General features: G+C 39.4%; 1 protein-coding gene across 6 annotated transcripts in view; it reads left to right on the top strand.

The window, feature by feature from the left end:
• Positions 1-21,591, top strand: part of dscamb (Down syndrome cell adhesion molecule b) — a 156,430-nt gene that overhangs the window by 114,738 nt on the left and 20,101 nt on the right. For all 6 annotated transcript variants that reach the window (XM_088078769.1, XM_088078768.1, XM_088078765.1 and 3 more), the window contains 10 exons: positions 427-705; positions 971-1,090; positions 5,711-5,890; positions 14,383-14,579; positions 15,912-16,008; positions 16,278-16,406; positions 16,548-16,715; positions 18,345-18,415; positions 18,841-19,084; positions 19,971-20,117. In XM_088078769.1, coding sequence (XP_087934895.1) covers positions 427-705; positions 971-1,090; positions 5,711-5,890; positions 14,383-14,579; positions 15,912-16,008; positions 16,278-16,406; positions 16,548-16,715; positions 18,345-18,415; positions 18,841-19,084; positions 19,971-20,117 — 1,632 coding nt within the window. The remainder of the gene's footprint in view (positions 1-426; positions 706-970; positions 1,091-5,710; positions 5,891-14,382; positions 14,580-15,911; positions 16,009-16,277; positions 16,407-16,547; positions 16,716-18,344; positions 18,416-18,840; positions 19,085-19,970; positions 20,118-21,591) is intronic.

Below are 21,591 nucleotides of genomic sequence, written 5' to 3'. Positions count from 1 at the left end.
GGGTTTTAGATGGGTGGATAAAATAGTAGATTGATGTAGTAGCTAGGTAAGTATGTAGGTCAGTAGATCAATAGACGATTGATAATAGACTGAATAGTGAAAAAGTTCAGGTTACATTTTCTTTTTCCAAGCAATCTGAATGAGTCACCTCAAAAGTTATTTTTTGTTCTGTTTCTGTGCGCTCTTCTTCTGAAAGGACAAAATGTTCCAGTCTGAGGATGACGGAGAATTATTGCAAAATGCTTTGCTATTCAGGTCTTTTATGTTCCGTCAGTGACCTCTTTAAAGCCAGATAGTTAGAAGATGGTAGGATGACTGAAAAAAGGACACCTGCCACAGAATCAAGAGAATTACGATGATCTTTGAAACTCACGGCTGAGGTCACATTTGATCTTCTGTCTCTCTTTCTCTTTTTCTTTCTGTCAGTCCCTCCCTATATTCAGCCCTTTGAGTTCCAACGTTTCACCATTGGCCAGCGCGTCTTCATCCCTTGCGTAGTCATGTCAGGTGACCGTCCGCTGGACATCACCTGGCAGAAAGATGGACGGCCGATCCCTGTCAGCCTGGGAGTGACTGTGGACAATATCGACTTCACCAGCTCGCTGCGAATCTCCAACCTGACGCCCGACCACAACGGCAACTATACCTGCATCGCTCGCAATGAGGCTGCTGCAGTGGAGCACCAGAGTCAGCTCATTGTTAGAGGTGGGGAGCACAAAGGAATAGATAAAATATCTAATGGCACCTAGTGGGAAACTATAGTGTGTGGTATGTGTGCAGGTTTTCATTTTAAGCAATCCCTGCAATAGCAAACTTCACTAATTAGCTCCTGCTGTCTGGCTGAACCTAAAATCGACTGGTGGAGTGTTTGACCGCTATGAAAACCTGCATACACAGGCTACAAGTGCAATATAGACACTTAAAAAATATCATGTATGAATGTCAACTGTTGCTTTATGTGTATGCACAGTCCCTCCTCAGTTTGTGGTTCAGCCTGAGGATCAAGATGGGATCTATGGGAAAACTGTGACTCTGAACTGCTCAGCTGAAGGCTACCCGCCACCCACCATCGTTTGGGAACACTCCAAAGGTACATTAAACACAGCATGTATTACCCACTGCAAGTGAACCTTTCAGCTACAGGAGAATAATCACCTTGAATTAAAAACAAATCAAACGTTTTAAATTCAAATTTACAGAATTAGCTAATTACAACTCAGTAACTTAGACTTTTCTGACAGCTCCTATTAAGGCTGGGCGACATGGAGAAAATCAAATATTGATCAAATACCTCAATATCAATCTTGTGATAATATTGTAGGGTTTAATATCAGTGCTTTTGCAAATTATGAGATTTTTTGATAAATAATACTTAGTAATGTGGATATAATGACTAGAGCCCTATTAGCTTGGGACTAGTATTACCTGGAGACCTCAATTTTAAATAATTGTGAAGGTCGTCTGTGATCTTAATCCCGTGAAAATCTGCCGTGTGTAATTCAGCAGAAGTAGAAATTTCACCGCAAATTACCAAACACAGAGCTCAAGTGATAATATTAGTCCAGTGCATATCAGCATCTCGGTATTGAGGATTTTTGTTTTCTCTGCATCTCTTTTCTTCTTCTTTCCCAAAGGCTGCGTTTGCAATTATTAACGAACGTTTTGACAGCATTTGGGGTTCAGGTGGCTCATAAAGCTACACAGCATCGAGACCCAATTCACAGAAAGAGCAAGCTCAAATCCATCAGAAGTTCAAAATCTTGAAAGATGATGAGATAAATGACGTACAAATATGCAACAGAATCAGTTTTGTTTGTTTAACCTACATTTAAAAGAAAAATAAAGTGGTTTCTGTGTTGTGTAAAGTGAAGTTACAAATGACTGTGCACATCATAACCAGGGCATAATGTCAGCATATTCAGATAAAATTCAGACTTCACTTATCCTGTGCAAATGCACCTCGCCGAACACGTATGCGGGGGGTGGGGGTGGTTCAAAATCACAGTCACAGTCATGTGTGAACAGGGCTTTAGTGGGTTAAGTCAAACATTAGAACAGCTACAACAGTCTAATAAGTTCAGTTAATTACATCATTCTACTGTAAAGCAGCCTTTAAAACCAGGAAAAGGTCACACCCATGATATTTTGATATCCAGAAACGATATCTAATCTCATATCACAATATCAATATAATATCATATATTGCCAAGCTCTATAGCTTCAATATTGTCAGATTTGGTGCATAATAATTCAAAGTAAAACAATCAGACATTGATTTCTCATGTTAGCCAAAGTCTGTCATTCAGGATTATTGAACCAAGATTTAATGGATATATTGTTATAATTCACAAAATGTGTGACCATGACAAGACAAACTGCAATAACAAAACTGCCCTTACCTCAACGACGTTAACATTTACAAGTAAATCGCAGCTTTCTGATCATATAATATAGAGGACAACATCATGAGCTCCAGCTTTTATGGCTAAGTGACCACTGCTCAGGAAACCTGTTTGTAATCCACAAACTATAGTAATTAAAGGTTGCAGCCTTTAGTTTTAATGAATTATTGTCAATGCTTTTAACATTCTGTACATGTAAAACAAAAATGCATAATCATGCAAAAGGGCTTTTTTTGTAATACAACAATACAAAATATCTGACCAAAAAAAGAAATGATAATTGACCTGTAAAGTATTTGAATTTGCTCAAGTTCTATTTTTTAAGAGATATCATATAATAATCATTTTGTCAAAACAGTACAGCTGTGTGTGCAGCTGCGCTTGGTCACACTCTGGTCTCAGGTTGTGTTTCTTTAAGCAAACTGTGTGTGAAGTTGAGTGCAGTAGTAGTGCTGTTGCAGGTGAGTGGCTTCCATTTGCTTCATCCACAGCCAAGGCATACGTGTGTGAACGTACCGACATACAAACACACCCAGGGCCATCTGCTCTGTAAACTGCAGGCTGGGGTTTGCAGGGCTTCCACCTGCACCATTAAAGAATCATCAGAGAGAGAGGGGGAAAGAGATGGGCAAAAACACACGGATAGAGCAATAGCAGACAGACAGAAAGGGAGGCAGCAGGTGAGTTCAGCCACTTGAGCAGGGCAGATGAAGAGAGGCCCCAGGTGTTTGCTCCATCATCCATATAACCAAGGATGAAAGCTTCACCAACAGAAGGACAACAACCAATGAGGAGTGGTGCACGTGTGTGCGTGTGCATGTCGTGTGTGTGTGTGTGTGTGTGTGTGTGTGTCTGTGTCTGTCTGTGTGTGTGTGTGCGTGCGTGCGTGCGTGTGTGTGTGTGTGTGTGTGTGTGTGTGTGTGTGCGTGCACACAGTAGGCCCCATTATCAAAGGAATGAAAGAATCAGATGTGTTTTTCACTCTTTGATTGGATTTGTGTGTGTGTGTGTGTGTGGATCTGAGACAAGCAGGTCCCGTGCCTGATTTGTACTGTCTGACTTTTCCTGATCAGTGCAGAGATTAGTCTGAGCAGTGTGTTTGTGTGTGAGCGTGTGTATACCAATGTGTGTACCAATTGAGTAGGTGCGTGCACGCACGCACCTACTCAATTGTAGCGTTAAGAACAAGCTTTTCCTATTTAGCAGGAAGTACCCCACAGTGCGGTTGGCCAGGCTGCAGGTCAGGGGCAGGAATCAACAGAGGCTCCATGGTACAATATTAGCACAATGTTTGTGCTAGTTCACAATATTATTGTGATTTTAAATGTTTTACAAAATGCTGAATATTCCAATACCATATATTGTGATTTATGACTTTTTTTCGAATTATATCTCTAAAGTATATATCTCTTTTTTTATTTAATGAGATAAAGCTGTTCATCTCACTTCAGTCATTTTTATTGCAGCAAAATGTGTTTAGTGGACTGAAAAAGTAATCAATTTTATTATTGTAGTAGGTTAACCAAAGTTTATTTTTTATTTTCAATATTTATCATTTTATTTAGTATATTTTTAAATATAAAACAACAACACGATAACAGCTGTTATTGATATAATATTGCCATGGAAAATATCATAATAGTATGGTGTATCGATTTTTTCCTCCACCCCTACTGCAGGTCAGTTTTGTCTGAGTTTTTTTGTTAACCTCTGTTTTTTACATACTGGTGCTCTGTAATATGTTGCTGCACGGGATATCAGTCAGAGCAGAGAAGCAATGAAACTCACCCCTGGAAAAAAATATTATCAAGGGTAGTTGCTTTGGGAAGCTATCATCTAATTTGTTGTAAGCCAGAGTGCAGTTTGTCCAGAGAATGGCTGTCTGGCATGCTTTTACTGCAACAGAAGTAGCTGAGAGCCAGATGAGTGTCTCTGGGAGATATGGAACAGTAACGTAAAGGTCAACTGCTATTAGCATAACGACTAGCACCATTTGGATATGCAAAATCCATAATTCAAGGAAGAACACACACCCCCTCCCTTTCTCCCTCTCCCTCTCTCCGTCAGAGCCAGGGGAGCAGAAACAAAGTCGCCACTTGACCCTTTGCTAGCCACGGCCACTTGACTGCATTTTAATTAAAAGGCAAAAACCCACAGCTCACTAAATAGCCTAATCTCTACACGCTAACTTTAACACGAGCTAATGCAACGTCTGGCTCAGTGCACACATGTGTTTAATACTACATGAGCAAGGTGGAATACAGTGCTTTCATCACTGTGAGAGCAGGTCGCTCTAAAGACATTAGCTTCAACATTTATCGTCAGTGACATTTCCTGCAGATTTAAGGCTGCTATTGCAGAGTGAGATACTGTATTGTTTGACAATAGAACAAGAGTGATTATATCATTTTCTATTAAAAAAGATAGGTATTAATTACGCACAGGCAGCAGGCCAGATTATGTCAGAGATGCCAAGTTCAATTATTTCAGCGATGCTTCAGTGATGGATATCAAGTGTCATTCGTATTGGACTTTTGAGAATTGAGAACAGACATGTGCAGAGCACTACTCGATGTGTTCAACAGACAAATCCATGCCTTTAGGATTAGTCTGTCCTTAACCAAGGCCCTTCATGTAGTCGCTATTACTATTTCTTCTGGATCTAGTAATTCAACAAACATAATGCAAAGGATAAACCCAGAGAGTTGAAACACACAAATAAATAGTCATAAAAAATCCTCATATAGCCACAGTTAACATTTTTGAATCTCACTGGCTCGTCTCAGTGTTGAAGGCCGGCAGCGATGCCAGGCCTCTCTGCTCTCTTCTCTCTCCTTCTGCCTGTTGTTCCTTTGCACCAATCTGCTGTCTTGTTAAACATGAGCATTATGTCTGTTCTGATTGCATCACACCAGCAGCTCGGCCTGCTTCACTGTGCTCAGCAGCTGTTTGGCGGTTTAAGGATTTAGGTCTGGTGTTAAGAAACATGTTTACAATCCTTCCTAAATCTGACAGGCTTTGTCATCAAATCTGTAAACACAGACGCATGGTCAAATAAATGCACGCACGCACGTACACACTCACACACATACACACACTGACAAACTGGAGGTCAGCTTACTGCTAAGTATCCCGTTTTAGTATTATGCATCTTTGTCTCTGCTGAAAATTACAGATCAACATATTTGTGTACATTTAAACACGAGGTATGGGCTTCATACAGAGTGGGGTATTATATCTAAATGTTTATTTTCTCATCATTGACTGTTTTCTCTCTCCTTTGTCTTGTCTCTTTCTACTTGCACCAGGTGCGGGCGTCCCCCAGTTTCAGCCCATTCCTTTGAACAGTGGCTCTCGTGTGCAGCTGCTGAGCAATGGTTCACTGCTGATCAAACACGTGCTAGAGGACGACAGCGGCTTCTACCTGTGTAAGGTCAGCAACGACGTGGGAGCTGATGTCAGCAAGTCCATGTACCTCACCGTCAAAAGTAAGAGCCTGCATCAAATGCATGATCAATAAGAGCTGATGGGCAGTAATCATTGTGTATTTTAATGTCTGGGTTGGTGCAACAGTGACAAGCAGCCGACATAAGAATTCCCAGCTGCAGGATTTTACAGACCACATCACTCCTCTTAAAGTTGATCAGCCAGACATTAATTTTGTAAAAGAATGGAAGGAAGGGAGATGCACATCAGCAGATTTAATACACAAACAGTAAAAATGGTTAACCAACTGAGTTTAAGAGTTACAGATCCATCCCAAGCAACATTGGCCAGACTACCTCGTAAAAAAAACCTCTTTGTAAATAAAGCACAGGATTTAAGGAATACTTCACCTACAAAATGATCATTTGTATAACAGTAAGTCACCTTGTGTTATGTTGAATTTGTAAGAAAATTTAGTTTTGTTCACATGCCTCCGTAGTGAACAAGGTTCCAAATACAGCAAACACTCTTGATGGATTGAAGTAACTGGGGCCGTGTTTAACAACAGCAAAACTACATCAAAACATCCGATTACAAAGTCTGCAGTACAGTATTACAGTACTTCCCAAACACATGCATTGTCAATCAAACCTTACTATTTTAATCACTTCTGCATGAACACACTCGTGCACAGGCAAGTGGCGTGCCTAGGCAACCACATGCAAGTGAACTCTGCTCAATGGAATACATGAATACACACAGAGTTCAAACACACTCTCTTGCCCAGGTGCACTACTCGTATGCATTAGTGTTTTCAGATAGATACTTTATTTGTCCCCATTGGGAAATTGGTTTGCAAGCAACAATCAATCAATCAACAATGGGTGATACATTTCTTTAAAGTTGTAATGATCCTGACTTCCTTGCATGGCAGATGACAAAAACAGGACCTTTAATACATGTGTTGAACTTTTGGAGGTTATGCTTGTGTCCATGCTCATAGTTATGCTAAAGGACCAGAAGTTATTGAACATTTTTATGCACAAACATATCTGTATGCATACAGCTTGTCGTCCTGTTCTGTTCATACAAAAATATATAAAGGTTTTGTGTCAGTGCTTTGCATGGTAATGTCCCCGACTACAGGTCTCCCTGCTTTCAGGCAGCATTAGCATGTAGCTTCCCTATAGAGCTAGGAGTGGCTCCTCATGGTGCTTAGATGCAAGTGGGGCTTATTATCCCTGTGCTACTGTTGTAAAACTGGAGCACAAGGAGCCCCGCTGACGGGCAGTCCTCTCTCTGTCTCTGCCTCCCTCTCTCTCTATCTCTTTCGCATTGTCTGATATATATACAAAACAAATGCATTATATAGAAGAACGTGACTACATGTATGACGAAGACACGATAAACCTGGAGTTTATCAGTGATGGGATGCAAGTTATAACTGACCATGACTTCCAACCTCTGTGCAAAAAAGGAAAGCCAACAAAATTTGTTTAGAACTCTCCTTCTGGAAAAGTCAGCACTTGTTATCATTAATATCAGCTGGCATGCCGTGGATACCCATGTGTCACTGTAATTAAGCCTTGCAGTGTACGAATTTGGGAGCTGCCACTGTGTGAGTCTGTCAGTGCTCCAGCGGCAGGCTCTGAGAAGAACATGCTCTCTGTGTTTTCATAGGTCAGTTTGCTGACTGTAGCACCCGGTTGCTATGCAGCAAGTTGACCTATGGCTGTACTAACCTTTTTTTCTTCCATTTTCTACCAAGCAGAGAGCAAACACTGTGGCTGCAGCACTACCACACTTAACTCTCAGTAGCACATCTTACTCCAAACACTAAACATTGATTTTAAAGACATTTTTTATTTATTTCAACTAAAAAAAACTACAAGCAAGCAAGGTATTTTGTCATACAATGTATTTAATGTATATTACTGAGAAATACATATAAATGGAACTGCATTTATTCATTATAGGTTTATACTGTATCTACTGAACTCTATCATGCCAGTATGACTTATTCAAAGCTAAAGTCTAACCTAATTAATAGGTTACATTGTGATGATATAGATTAGTGCACCATAAATTTTAAATACCACAAAAAACACTGGATACCAAAATGTGTTAGTGTATCTGCTGAAAATTTGGTAATCTTTTGCCATAGTTATCATAAAATGTAACTGTAATGCCTCAGTATCTGGTCTGGTGTTTTGGCTTATACCTGCTTTTCTTCAGAAACACTGATGTCACTACTGTGCTAACCATGCAGTCATGACATCACCAGCTCATGTCATCACCAGCACAGTGAATGTGGTTTAAATACATGTGAGCACAGTTCTCTTTTTACCATCTATCCATTTACTCCTAAATTAAATCTCTCCTGCAGTGTCATTTAAAACCTCCAAGTCATTTATGATTCACTTAGCATCGACGTGTCATCTTCACAGCTCAAATAATCCACATTACAGGAAACAGCTGTACATTCTTCTGGCCTTTGATAATACTACGTGCTGTCCTTCCTCTGCTTCCATTGGCTGCTCAGTCATTACATGCTGGCTCAGCTGCATGCTTGTCACTCATCAATAGATCACATTTCATGCCCTTTAAACCCCAAACTGTACTCGTACACTCAAGATGCTTTCTGTAAAAGTGTACTTACTCACATGAGTGGTTTTGAAAAAAGGGAGACCATTACTGTGCACCAATGCTCTCATGTTCATTTAATGTCCGTTTGTGCGTGTACACGTTTCTTTTCATTTTTAAGCATACAGTGTGATTGCTATCATGTATACAGTAGGCGTAATTTTTTTTTGGCATGTTTGTTTGCATTCAGGTCTGTTATTATTATCTTATTTGAGTTTTCATTCATGTTGCATTGTGTTATTCTGCTTGCATGCATCATGTGCGATTTTGTGTGTGTGGGTGCGAGTGTGTGTTATGAGATGCTGGAACTCTTGAGTGCATTTCAGCCTCATTTAAATCCGTCAATACTTCAATTAGAAGCTGACGAAGGGGCTCAAGGGAAGAACAGTCTGCATGTTTCTCTGCTTTATTTGCACTCTCTAGCTGTCCTTGTTTCGTGCATTTTCAGTGATGAGAGAGAGATTAAAAAGATAAATAACACATTATTTGTTTCATTTTATGCCCTTGTTCATTTGCCTGCAGCTGTGTGTGTCCTCCAAGTGTCTTAATCCCCCATTGCCAACAACAAAGAATACATTTATTCATCATTCACAGATAATTTTTTAGGACCGTTGAATAACTCTTCTAACAAAATAGTCTTATTCCCAGCTGAATATTAAAGTATTGCACCATATATTTAAATCTGTCTACATCAGCCTGTGCTGCTCTTCTCTGTGTCTCTGTGCATTTTTTGTTGTTAGTCGTTTTTCTAAATCAATGTCAACATAGCAAATCCTGTAAAACGACAAAGGGGAATAGTTCTGCTTGTACAAAAACAACGTTGTGTCTTTTTAGTGCGATTAGATAATGCTGTGACTGGAGCAGCTATGTGACACGCCTACTAGCTGCATGACTCCTACATACATACAGGTTATGTCATGATCAGCCCCTTTGCCCCTTCATCTGGAAGGGGAAACCTTGAAGAAAATACTATGTTAGCACTTAGCTAGCTATGAAATAGGTTTAAATAGTGGCAGTGAAGTTTGGGGTAAAGGATGAAATTCATTACTTATAAGGTAGATCACGTATTCATGTACAAACGTATGATGTATTGTAGAGTGGATTATTGTGAGTTTGGTCAGTTCTCTGTCATGTTCACCCTCTCGTCTGAATATAGTCTATATATATTCCAAAAATCCAAGAATTGTGTTGCCAAAGTGTCAAAAGCAAGGCTTTAAAACCGGAGTCAACAAACCACTTCACAGTATCTTCGTTCATTATTTCATATAGTCTATGGCTACAACTCATAAAATCTGCCAGCATGTGTTATTGTAACTGGCAAAATGGATGATCGCTGCCTAGAAATGAAAAGCTGCTCTTCTCTACCTCTGCTATGTACCATCAGGAACAAAGAAACGTGACAAATACGAACTGGTTTACTGGAGCAATTAATTGCCCATTAAATAATAAGCACTTAAATTTTCCCCTCTGAGATCAATTAACTCATTTTTTAAGATCTAATTTAATCTGCAAACGCTTAAATAGTTTCACCAACAAGGTAATGTGGTAACTTGGAGTGAAGAAGTGCCAGTTTCCAGGCAAAAGATGTTGTGCGAAGCCACTTTTGGTTCAAATGGTGCGTCTGGTTTTATTATATAACATTTAAACCCTCTTTGTAAGAATAAATTCTCCTCACTGTTCAGTCTCTCACCTCCTGTCTGTGTCTCTCCATCTTTGTTTCCCTCCCTTTCTATCCCCTCAGCTTTCTCTTTCTCCCTTGTCTCTCCTCTTCAAACTCACACTTTCTCCTTTACCCGCCTGTGTTTTATTACCAGGCCCCTGTAATATCGCTGGATATTAAAAAATATACATCAACCAAGCAATTACGGGCTATCAAAAAGAATAGGTTTAGCCTGGGGCCCTGCGAGTGCTGCACGGTAGATGCATAGAGATGAGATGAGGAGGAAGTGAGTGAGTAGCCTCACCTCGGCTCGGGCCACCGAAGCACGACCGAGATCGGTGAAGATTGTAGAACATTTTAGATACCGCAGTCTACAGCACATCTTGAATACATGAACATTTAGCATTTACACACACACACACACACACAAGGTCACGGACAGATGTATTCATATATGCATATTCATACAAGCATGTGCTCATACATACAGATGTAAATGAGAAATACTCTTTTATATATAAAAACACACAGAGCCTTGCATTCTGTCATTGTGTGCCTTTTCAATGAGCAAACACAAACTTCGTCGATGTTAACTCGCACTGCCAAGGCCTCAGATTTAGATGGAAAAAATAGCCCCTGTTAAGGAGCAATAACATTTAGAGAAGGGGCTGAGAAGACTCTTTTAATAGGACTCACTTAAAATTCATAGTTGCTATGCAAAATAAATCAGCGATTTCCTGCGTGGGGGCAGTGGGAAAGGGGATGATGGTGTGGGGAGCAAGGGAGAGGGAGGGGCTGCGAGTGAATAAGAGATGAGGTTTAAACGTTGGCAGTCGCAAGTCTGACACATTTCATCATGTCGGTGGTGGGCGGGGGTTGAGGTAGCATGTACACACACACAGGCGCACAGACACACATATAAGTAGCACCCCCTTTTGATTTTGCCTGCATCAAAGAAGGAAATGGGAAATGTACTGTGAGAAAAAACACGTTGACAGAGTTTGTGTGTATGTGTTTGTTTGTGTGGAGGTGAGATATTATATACATATATAAAAAAAAGAATTGTATGAATCAGAAAGAGGCTAAATGAAAATAGGTCAAAATAAAGAAAATAGGCACCTGATGTTAGCTCAGCTGGTGCATGGAGCCTTTTAGATTAGGACACTTTTCAGAGGTGTACGTTTACTTTTTACTTGAGTGTTTTTAAAGCCATTAATATGTCCGTTAGAACTATTGTATTACATACTATGCATTTTGCCTGCCTTTACCGAAATGAGCTGCCATGTGTGTTTTGTGCTGTTGATGTAACCCAGATTTGAAAAACAGATATTAAATTTAGAGAGATTTATGTACCAATTCCTTATTTCAAAACAAACAAAAAAGTGTTTGTTGCAGCCCCACATAATACCTGCACAACAATAACATGTTAGCATTGTCATTGTGAGCTTGTTAGCAAGCTGACATTTAGCTCAAAGCACAGCTGCATCCTCACCAAGCTGCTTGAGTAGCCTCAGTTTTTTGTTTGGCCTCTTAAATAATGATCTAAGAATCAGATGTAAAAATTCAGAATCGATCAGGCTCTACAAATGTGTGCGCATCCTGTACATTGAAGATGCATCCATATACGTATGTACCACTGAAATAATAAATAGCAACAGAACAAGAAAGCTTTTTCATTGTGCTCGGGCTGCAGAATTGGGTGAGGTTTAACACATCAGTGCAATTTGCCATTTATACAAGTACAGTATAATAAATGATTCATTATAAATTCAAGTACTTAATTGACTTGTGATTGTCTAACCTTCCTGGCACTCCTAGTACGAGCTAACTGTACCAGACTGGCGCCTGTGTGAAGCCAAAACAAATGATTACAAAGTTATCTCCAAATACTGTTTTGACTCAGGGGAATGCTGAGTGTGTGGTGGGGTATTGTGTGTTGCTTCTGTTTTGGTTTGCATTTGTTTATGCTTGTGTATTTCTATAATTTTTTTCTAATCTTATTGGTGTCCCTACACTGTACTATTGTGCAAGGCCAGTATCTCTGTATTTGTTTGTGTTTTTCCTAATGTGCATGGGTGTGTACAATCTGTTGTTCTCAGTGCACATCTGTATATGTTTGAATGCGCGTGTCCATGTGAGACAACAGCACGGCCAGCGGACTTGTCTGCTGCGTATGAATAATCAAAGTGGTCTCTCTCATCATTAAATCATCGCTGTCCTGGTGGGAGCCTGAGGAGGGAGATGGAGTGAGAGAGCGAGGGAGAGGGAGAGGGATCATAGTTAGCGCTGCAGGGGTACATGCTCTCTCTCTTTCTCTATCGTGTAGTGTGGCTGAGATGTGTCATGAGCACAAGTCTTTTCTGCTCTCTGTGCTCGCCCACTTAGCTCCCTTCAGACACAGCACACGCATTGATGCATATGCACGCACAGCATAACACTCATACACATGCACACAGACACATATTCAGGAGTGTACGAACATCCACACACTGACTCAAACACACATATTGCATCTCTTCTCAAAAGAGAGGGCCTCTGACCTTGGCTACACAAGTATTTGCCATGTGTAGCTTCCACTGCTAACCTTTTTTAATGAAAAGGTATTCACCACAGCAAGTTTTTACATAAACCTTTTAATAAACATATGTTACTGAACACTGCCCCATAAGATCAGTAACACTTTGTGTGTGTGTGTGTGTGTGTGTGTGTGTGTGTGTGTGTGTGAAAATTCTTGATACCTTTCGACAAAGGCTGTTGATAAAAGCATATGCTATTCAAAGAGTGTTCCACTAATCAGTTCGTTTCCCTTCATCATTACCTGAATCAACTAACATTAATGCTATTCAGCCCCAGCAAGTCGACATTTAATTCACCAGATTCACTTTGTCTAAATCGATGCGACACCATCCAATCAAGTTGCAGTAGAGAACCATGAAGAGCTAACATAATGTTGCTGAGCGCCAGTTGGAAAAAATAATCCCAAAGATAATTTTATTTGTGTAGCTACAAAAAAACACAAAAGAAACAAAAAAACATGCAGTGGTCAACAAAAAAGTAATTGCTGTATGCGAAATATTGCAGGTTGAAAATTACAGACTGAAACACAAAAACTCACAGCAAACTTGTTTTAACAATGCCTGATTGTTGCACACCGTTAAATGGCCTCCTGCCCCAAAATAAAATAACAGAGTTGGAGTGCTGTTTGAGACACTGCAGGTTACATGGAGCTTTGAGTGGAAACCTAACCTACACATTTTAGTGCGCTTTGATTCACTCAGATTGTCTCAAGTTTATAAGACATCGCACAGCTATGATCATTTGAGCTGTTTTAACTGCTTAATAACGTTAATAATGATTAATACGATGTCTATGATGTCCACATTGATAGAGATTAACATATTCATCCAGTCTGCTCAACGTGCAGAAGTTAATATTCCAGTCCAGGAGCTTCACACTTTAGAGATCATTATACTATGAATAGCACCTGAAAGTCTCGGCGAGTGTTATAATCAGGAGACGGCTTCATGCCAGTGGAGAGAAAAAGACAGAATGAAAGAAAGTGTGAGTATGAGAGCAGTGTGAGTGTGAGTACAGACTGTGAGTAGTCTGGGTGAGAGACATTCACAACAGATACTCATTCTGCTGAACGACACACACACACGTACGTACGCACACACACACACACAGAGACTAGATGTGTTGCTAATGAGCTTGGTGTGCAGTTACAGCATAGAGCCAGACCGGCTCCACACTCAGACCGATGGGAGTTCAGTCAGGAGTCACCACTTTCTTCTCCGTTCCTCCGCCTCATCCTCAGAAAGCAGCACGTTACCGCTCGCTGTCATTATCAAAGCAGGCGCAGGCTTACCTGAAGGGCTCCGTTTCAAGTAGTATTGTGGGAGACAGGTAGACTCAAACATGAGTTCATGATGGTCCCTGGAGTGTTTAAATGGTTCTCATAATTGTAAGAGAAAAAGTAATCTCAGTAAAAGACAGGAAACAGTTAGAGAATGCAGATGTGCTGTGTTTTTTCAAAATATAAATTGATTTTGTGTATTTTGGAATTAAAAGATTAACACATGGGACTACAAAAGCAATTATTTCTACAGTAGTCTTTGGTGGAAGAGGAATTGACTCTGTTAAGAAAGGTGATGTCTGATGTTACTCTACTAAAAGTCTTCATTTCCTCCTGTTATTTCTGCTCTTACTCCTCTTCTTCGCTTCCTCTAAACTTGTGTCCCTTCCATACAGTCCCAGCGATGATCACCTCCTACCCCAACACCACTCTGGCGACGCAGGGCGAGGAGAAGAGGATGAGCTGCATTGCTCATGGGGAGAAACCCATCATGGTGCGTTGGGAGAAAGAAGAACGCATCATCAACCCAGAGACCAGCCGATATGTTGTTACCGTCAAAGAGGTGGCCGACGAAGTCATCTCCACACTGGTGGTGAGCGCTCAGTTTCACTGTCATGCAAACATCTAATTTTGGATGGTAAGATGGAAAAACAGAGAAAAAGAAAGTAGGGAAGATAAGTAAGGCCAGAAAAATCTGGCTAAAAAACATTAACATCATCTTAAAATCTTCAAGCAGAGTGTGAAATATTGAAGAGCCTCCTTTCAGTTCTGTTGAACTCTGCAATAGAAATGGTCTGCCAGTGCCTGCATTGATATTTTTCCTTATTATGATGTTTAAAATCTGTATAACCTCAACTAAAATGTTATGTTAGGCAATACCCCATAATATTTGGTTAAAGTAATGAATTTTTTTCATCAATCTGAAAAAATACAAAAATCAGACATGTTTTTCAACTTATTTTTCAAGATAAACACACAAAAAATATTCAAATGATTTCTAAATGTAGAAGCATGACCAAAATATTTCTAAACATTTCATAAGTTATTTAACCCTTTAAAACCTGAGCAAATTGGCTTGATTTCTTTCAAAGGCACAGACAGAAAGCACTCAGCAACGAAAGAAGAGACCCAAAAATTAGCAAGAAATTAGTACAAGAAAATTACCTGAAAAGAATAATTTCAAAAAACAGGAAAAGGCAAACAACAAAAGTAAAACAAAAAAAGATGGGAATGATCTAGAGGAAGTCCTTAAAAATCCTAAGAACTCTGTAAAATAATTTTAAATATTTATTTCTGATAATAATAAATATAACCCCCCCTTTTAGATATTTTTTTAAAATTATTTTTTAATTCTACTAATTTCTTGCAATTTGTGGAACACATCATACCAACTTGCTCATAGCCTTTTCCTCCATGTTTTTAAAAGAAATCACATCCATTTGCTCTGGGTTCCAAGGGTTAAATACTTGTGAAAATGCTTCTGAAAGCAGAATAAGAAAAGCGATGGTCAAACAATTAATCATTTTTATAATTTTGGAGAAATGCCCCTTTTTGATGAGCAGAGTGCAAAGGTGTTCTGATACTTTCATCATTTAGTTCTCTAGCGTACAATTTATGTAGCGTTCAGTTTTCACACATAATTTAGCTAGTATGTATTTTTAATTTTTGTTATTAAAACACAGTATGAATTGGTACATGCAGTCAATGTTGTAAAATCTCATGGAATATTTGTCTTTATAATTTAGTAGCGTGCATGGGTCAGGATGAAGAAGGTTTGTCTGCCTCACTAAGAGGGGAACAATGAGGCTGAGTCCACTGCCCAACCTCCTTCTTGAAAACTCACAGAGTATAAAACATAATTTTGTGTGCTTAACTGACTCTCTGCCTCCTCTGATTGCCCTGCACATGGTGTGTCTCTCCATAGATTATGCCAACCGTTCGTGAGGACTCAGGTTTCTTCTCCTGTCACGCCATTAACTCCTTTGGTGAGGACCGAGGCATCATACAGCTGACAGTGCAAGGTAAGACTCAGCTCAGCTCATGGTTTCTTCAGTGGGTTTGTTTGGAGGAAAAATCCCTCCAGGAGTCGTAATTTTTCTATCATTTATTACTTAATTCATTATTTATTAATCTAATTGATGCACAGTTTGACTCCTGCTCTTTGTAGTCTTCTCCTTCATCTCCCATTGGGGAAATCACAGACTGAGTAAAACCGATACATCTGTCTGGTCTGCCTGCCGTCCACTTCTATTTCAGGACTGTCACTGTAAATCTGTTTTGTTTCCTTCAGAACCGCCCGACCCTCCAGAGGTGGAGATCCGGGAGGTTAAAGACCGCACCATAGCTCTCCGCTGGACCATGGGCTTTGATGGCAACAGCCCCATCACAGGATATGATATTGAATGCAAGAACAAATCAGGTAGACACAAGTTGAAGAAATGAGCTGTTATGTCTTTATAACAGTAACTGAGATATGGCTATACAGTCAACAAGACATCTATACATGAAAAATGTTACAGCCCATTCCTCACAGTCTATTTTCCCCCTCCATTCCTTCCAGCGTCATGGCTATCAGCCCAGGTAACCAAAGATGTTTCACCGCAGCTCAACCAGGCCACGATCATCGACCTCCACCCGTCCTCCACTTACAACATCCGCATGGTCGCCAAGAATATCATCGGCAACAGCAACCCCAGCAACGAGCTCACTATCACTACTGATGAAGCAGGTAACTAAGATTTTTGAGCATAATACTAAATCCAGTGGAAACACATTTTAAATCAGGGTTGTCAGAAATTACACAAAACTACAAGGCAAAATTTATTGTGTGGTATATAACCTTTTCAAGTCTGGACTGACATCACTTTTCTTGTGCTGCATTCAGACACCTTTGACAAGTATTTTTTCACTTTTGGAACCCTGAGAAAATTGTTGAGATTTCTTTCAAAAATATTGGGAAAAACGGGCAATCAGCATCATGGTGAGAAATGTTCCAAAAATTGCAAGAAATTTTGGAAATTATTTTTTAAAAAGCTAGGGAAAATGTCAAGGGAAAAGAAAAAGCTAGGGAAAAATTGTATTTATTACATTAAATTATGTTAAATGATTGTATAATTTTTAAGCACTTTTTGCCAAGTTTGCCAAAAATGTATTTATTATTTTTTTAAACTTAATTTCAGGTAATTTTCTTCTACTTTTTACTAATGTCTTGCTAGTTTTGAGGTCATTTCTTCTTTTGTTGTTCATTGCCTTTTTACCATGTTTTTGAAAGAAATCAAGCCAATTTGCTGAGGTTTCAAAGGGTTAAATGTCTAGTTAGTCAAATTTAGGGGGGTTTAGTGGTATCCAGGGGTGATGACTGCAGACTGCAACCATCTGAAACTTCTTCAGATTAGAGCTTCTTCAGTGTTCATTGTTCACAGGGTTTTCACCCGGAGTCGAATAAACATGACGCTGCAACATGGTGATCTCTAAACACTACACTACTACTAATTTTCATCCACATTTCAGTGCTAAACATTACACTTCCTTCAGGAATGACAACCCTGTTTTGAATGCATTTTTAACAGTTTTAGCAAATTTCAGTATGGAGTTCATACTTACTTTAGCTGCTCAAAACTACAATTGTTACTGAAAAGGTACTTCACACTGCAAACAGTAAGGAAGAAACTCAATGCAACTGGAATTATTTTACCTAGAACATAAAATAAAACTTCACGTTACTCAAACCCCACTCTTTGAAGTGTTAATTTGGCTATTATTAACTTAGTACTTTACCCCTACTCTGTGGAGGATTGACTCTCAGTCCAAAGGCTGGTTTTGAAAGAAACTCCTCCGCTTTAGTGTCCATTTCCTTCTGGCCCTTAAACCTGTTGAGTCATTTTGCACATAATTATTTTATGGTTGCTGGAAATGAGGGGCATCATCTTTTATATCTGGGGAGACAGAGCAGTTCACTGTTGCTTTTAGTCAGCTCTATCAGTGTTCACTTATCTTCTATTGCCTTTAATGATCCCCCCACAGGCAAACCAGCACATTAAAACGCCCCATTTTACTGGATTCATTGCTAAAATAAAGTCATAAACTTCAAATTAAATAAAACATGTATCACTTCTCACATTATTTTAAAGGTTAAAGTTGATGATGTTACTTTTTTTTTTTTAATTATCATTAAGTCGAGTTGGAAACAGCAAGGTACTTGAATGAGAGAGAGAGAGCATGAAGGAAAATCCATTCTTAAATCAACAGCACCATCTAGAGAAACTGAATGGGACATAACTTCTTTTCTTAGTGGTGCATCATCCTTTTCATTTTAACTCAAACATGCGGTCATAATGAATGAGTGCTTTATTTACAGCTCCTGATGGCCCACCACAGGATGTCACTCTGGAGCCCACCTCCCCGCAGAGCATCAAAGTTTCCTGGAAGGTAAAGAAACAAAGCAAAGTATTTTATTTTCACTCTGCAGAGGTTATATACAGAGGTATATATATATATATATGTGTGTGTGTGTGTGTGTATTATTATTATTATTATAATTATTATTATTATTAATTTTATCATGTCATGTCATATCATCAGTTTTATTGCACTAAAATGTGGATTAATGAACTATAAAGGGAATTGATTTTATTATTCTCAGCTACCAAAAATTAAATCAACATTCACATTAGCAATGTATAAAATGTGAAAAATTGATACTTGGCATCCGTGGACTGATACAATATTGCCATGCCAAATATTGCAATTCTGTGCTGTATCGATTTTTCCCCCACCCCCTGGTACTATAGTTCTTCTGATCGTTCTCTCTCCTCCTCCTCCTCCTCCTCCTCATCCTCATCCTTATCCTGCAGCCTCCTCAGAAGCACCTGCAGAACGGTGTGATCCGCGGCTACCAGGTAGGCTACAGGGAGTACAGCCCAGGTGGGAGCCACCAGTTCACCATCATCAGTGTGGACACCACAGGAGACACCACAGAGAGCATTGTGCTGGACAACCTGAAGAAGTTCACTCAGTACAGCGTGGTGGTGCAGGCTGCAAACAGAGCAGGCACCGGGCCGTCCTCACAGCAAGTCGTCACCAAAACCCTGGAGGATGGTGAGGAGGGGGTGTGGGTGGACCAGATGTGCTATACAGATATTCTGTATATTTTACTGTAAACGTTCATGGGTCCAAATCCATATGTCCCTGTTGAGGATGTTTTAATTTGTTTATTGGGCTGTCACTTTAAGTTAATATAATTTTTTTTTTTTTTTTTGCGAACTCTTTGCAGTTTGACTGCTGCAAGCTTTTCAGATGCAATGGCTCAAAAAAACTTCATGTGAAAAGGCTCCCCTCTACTGGACATTTATTAAATTACATCAGAAGGGCACTTGAGCTTCAGTATTACCAAAAGGCTTTGAGGAGTAGGCAAATATTACAAAATTTTAAAAACCCCCTCGTGTTTTTGATGCCCTGTTTTTCTTTGCAAATTATTCATGATAAAATAATATATGAGATTTTTGTTGTTGTTGTTTTTTTTAAAAAATAATTTCTTCAATTAAATTTGCAAAAATACCAAATGCTTCTAGCATACGTAATACCCTTTGGCATTTTTAAGATCGTTTACTAAGAATATTCACCAGGGAGTCTGAGGGTGCAGTTTTTATATTAATGGATAATAAAACTTAAAAACTTTTAGTCATTTTAAAAATACTACACCACTTTTAACTAATGTCTCCTATTGTTATAAAATTTGGTTTTCTCAGTAATGAAGAAAAAAAGATGTGGGGGCTGTTTCATTGTTAGACATGGCACAGAAATGTTTCATTAATCTAAAAAAATGTTCCAGATGTAATATTTGGTGTCCGCAGTTATTTTTTTGTGGTATTCAGTGAATTGCCTGCATGAGGGTACTTGTACAGACAGTCACTGGTATTGCCACTTCATAACTGGCATTAACCCTCCACTCCAACACTTTTTTTACTCTTTGTTCGTCTGACAGTGCCGTCTCGGCCTCCTGAAAATGTCCTGGCTGTGGCAAAGTCCCCAGAGGTCATCTCACTCTCCTGGATGCCTCTGCCCAGAGAGGCTCTCAACGGAAACCTGCAGGGGTACAGAGTCATCTACTGGGCCAACCTGCCTGACGGAGGTATTAACATCACCCAAACATGGATGAGATTTATTGACTGACACAGATGTTTGCCATTTAAGCCCATTTGTTACATCACCTGATTTTTTTCATTAATGCTTGTCAGAGTTCATCCACTAGGGGAAGCTGTGGTATTCTGTAATATGCTGTTGTGATTTGGAGGTGTTGTGTAGCTACAAACTTCCTGATAAATTACCAACAGCAGTTGCCCTCAGTAAGGGGCGACTGCAGCACATTCACCTCTCTGTCTACTATATATCTAATGCTATCATTTTTTCAAAGTTTTGGGGTCATTTTCAGCAACGTATGTGCACTTCCAATATACATTTTTCACCTACAATTTTATTTCACATTATGGGTGAACTATGTATGATTTTCAAGCAATTTGTGCCAAATGACAGTATAAAATGATTGTTTTTTTGCATGCTGATCAACAGTGGAAATACAGTTTGCACTGCACAGACAGAATATTTGTGCTTTCTGTGTTTCTCCCATGAATGTATACCCTGCTTTATAGCAGCGATCCAACCCTGCAGTCTGGCTGCTCTCCATCAATAATTCACAATGCAATAACTCAGTGAGGCCCACTGCCTTAGCTCTGAGTGACAGGACACAAGGGAGTAGAGGAAAGGCGAGAGGAATCAGGTCCATAATGAAAAGTAAAATCCCTTAATACCTGTTTTTTAATAGTTAAAATATTTCAATATGCGGAGGATTGCTTCCTATATGTTACCTGTACTGTACATTCATGATGATTTTCTCAGGAGACAGGGGTATAATTTAGCTTTCATGACAGGTAACCAGTATTTGGATAACTTATGAAAGCTGCATTAACTGTTTTGGATTTTAGTATTCATTGTGATGACACTAAGCTGCACCATTGTACTGAAGTGCATATTGATTTTGACACCCAAGTTTATTAAAGGGATTCTTTGCCAGTTTTCAACCAACATTGTATAGCTCAAAATCCAGCAGATTTTTGCTGGTCTAGGGCTATTGCTCAAACTACAGATTGTACTTACTCATTTTTGTATGCCCGCCACCTCAGACATAAGCAATATAGAAGCACATCAATTGAGAGACCTGCCCCTTTTTGTCTGTCTCAAACTCAGCCCAAAGCAGATCAAACTGTAAAACTAAGCAGTGCTAATTGAATATAAACCAAGATTGTATCACTGTATTGCCCATTTCTTACCTTGAATATCTTCAGAAACATATTTTAGTGCATTGTTTAACTGTAATTAGAGATTGTTTGTTACCAGGCGACCTGCAAAACTGTTTCCTGTGTCAAAACAGCTAGGCTGAATTACGTCACCCACCAGTGGGGCGGTTTATCGGCCTGTTGCAGCACAGTGCATTCTGGTAGTTGTAGATTTTCTGCCTCTTGAGGAAAAGCAAATGCCACAGCTTTTTTCCCTCTGTTTTTTTTTATGTAGCACCAATTTCATAGGAATTTGCATCATTTTACTGCACA

This window comes from Plectropomus leopardus, chromosome 6, assembly GCF_026936395.1.
Source record: "Plectropomus leopardus strain MGB_pleo_1.0 chromosome 6, ASM2693639v1, whole genome shotgun sequence".
In the NCBI taxonomy this organism is placed as follows: domain Eukaryota; kingdom Metazoa; phylum Chordata; class Actinopteri; order Perciformes; family Serranidae; genus Plectropomus; species Plectropomus leopardus.
The sequence above is the reverse complement of the archived record's forward strand: the minus strand, read 5'-3'. Positions and strand labels throughout refer to the sequence as shown.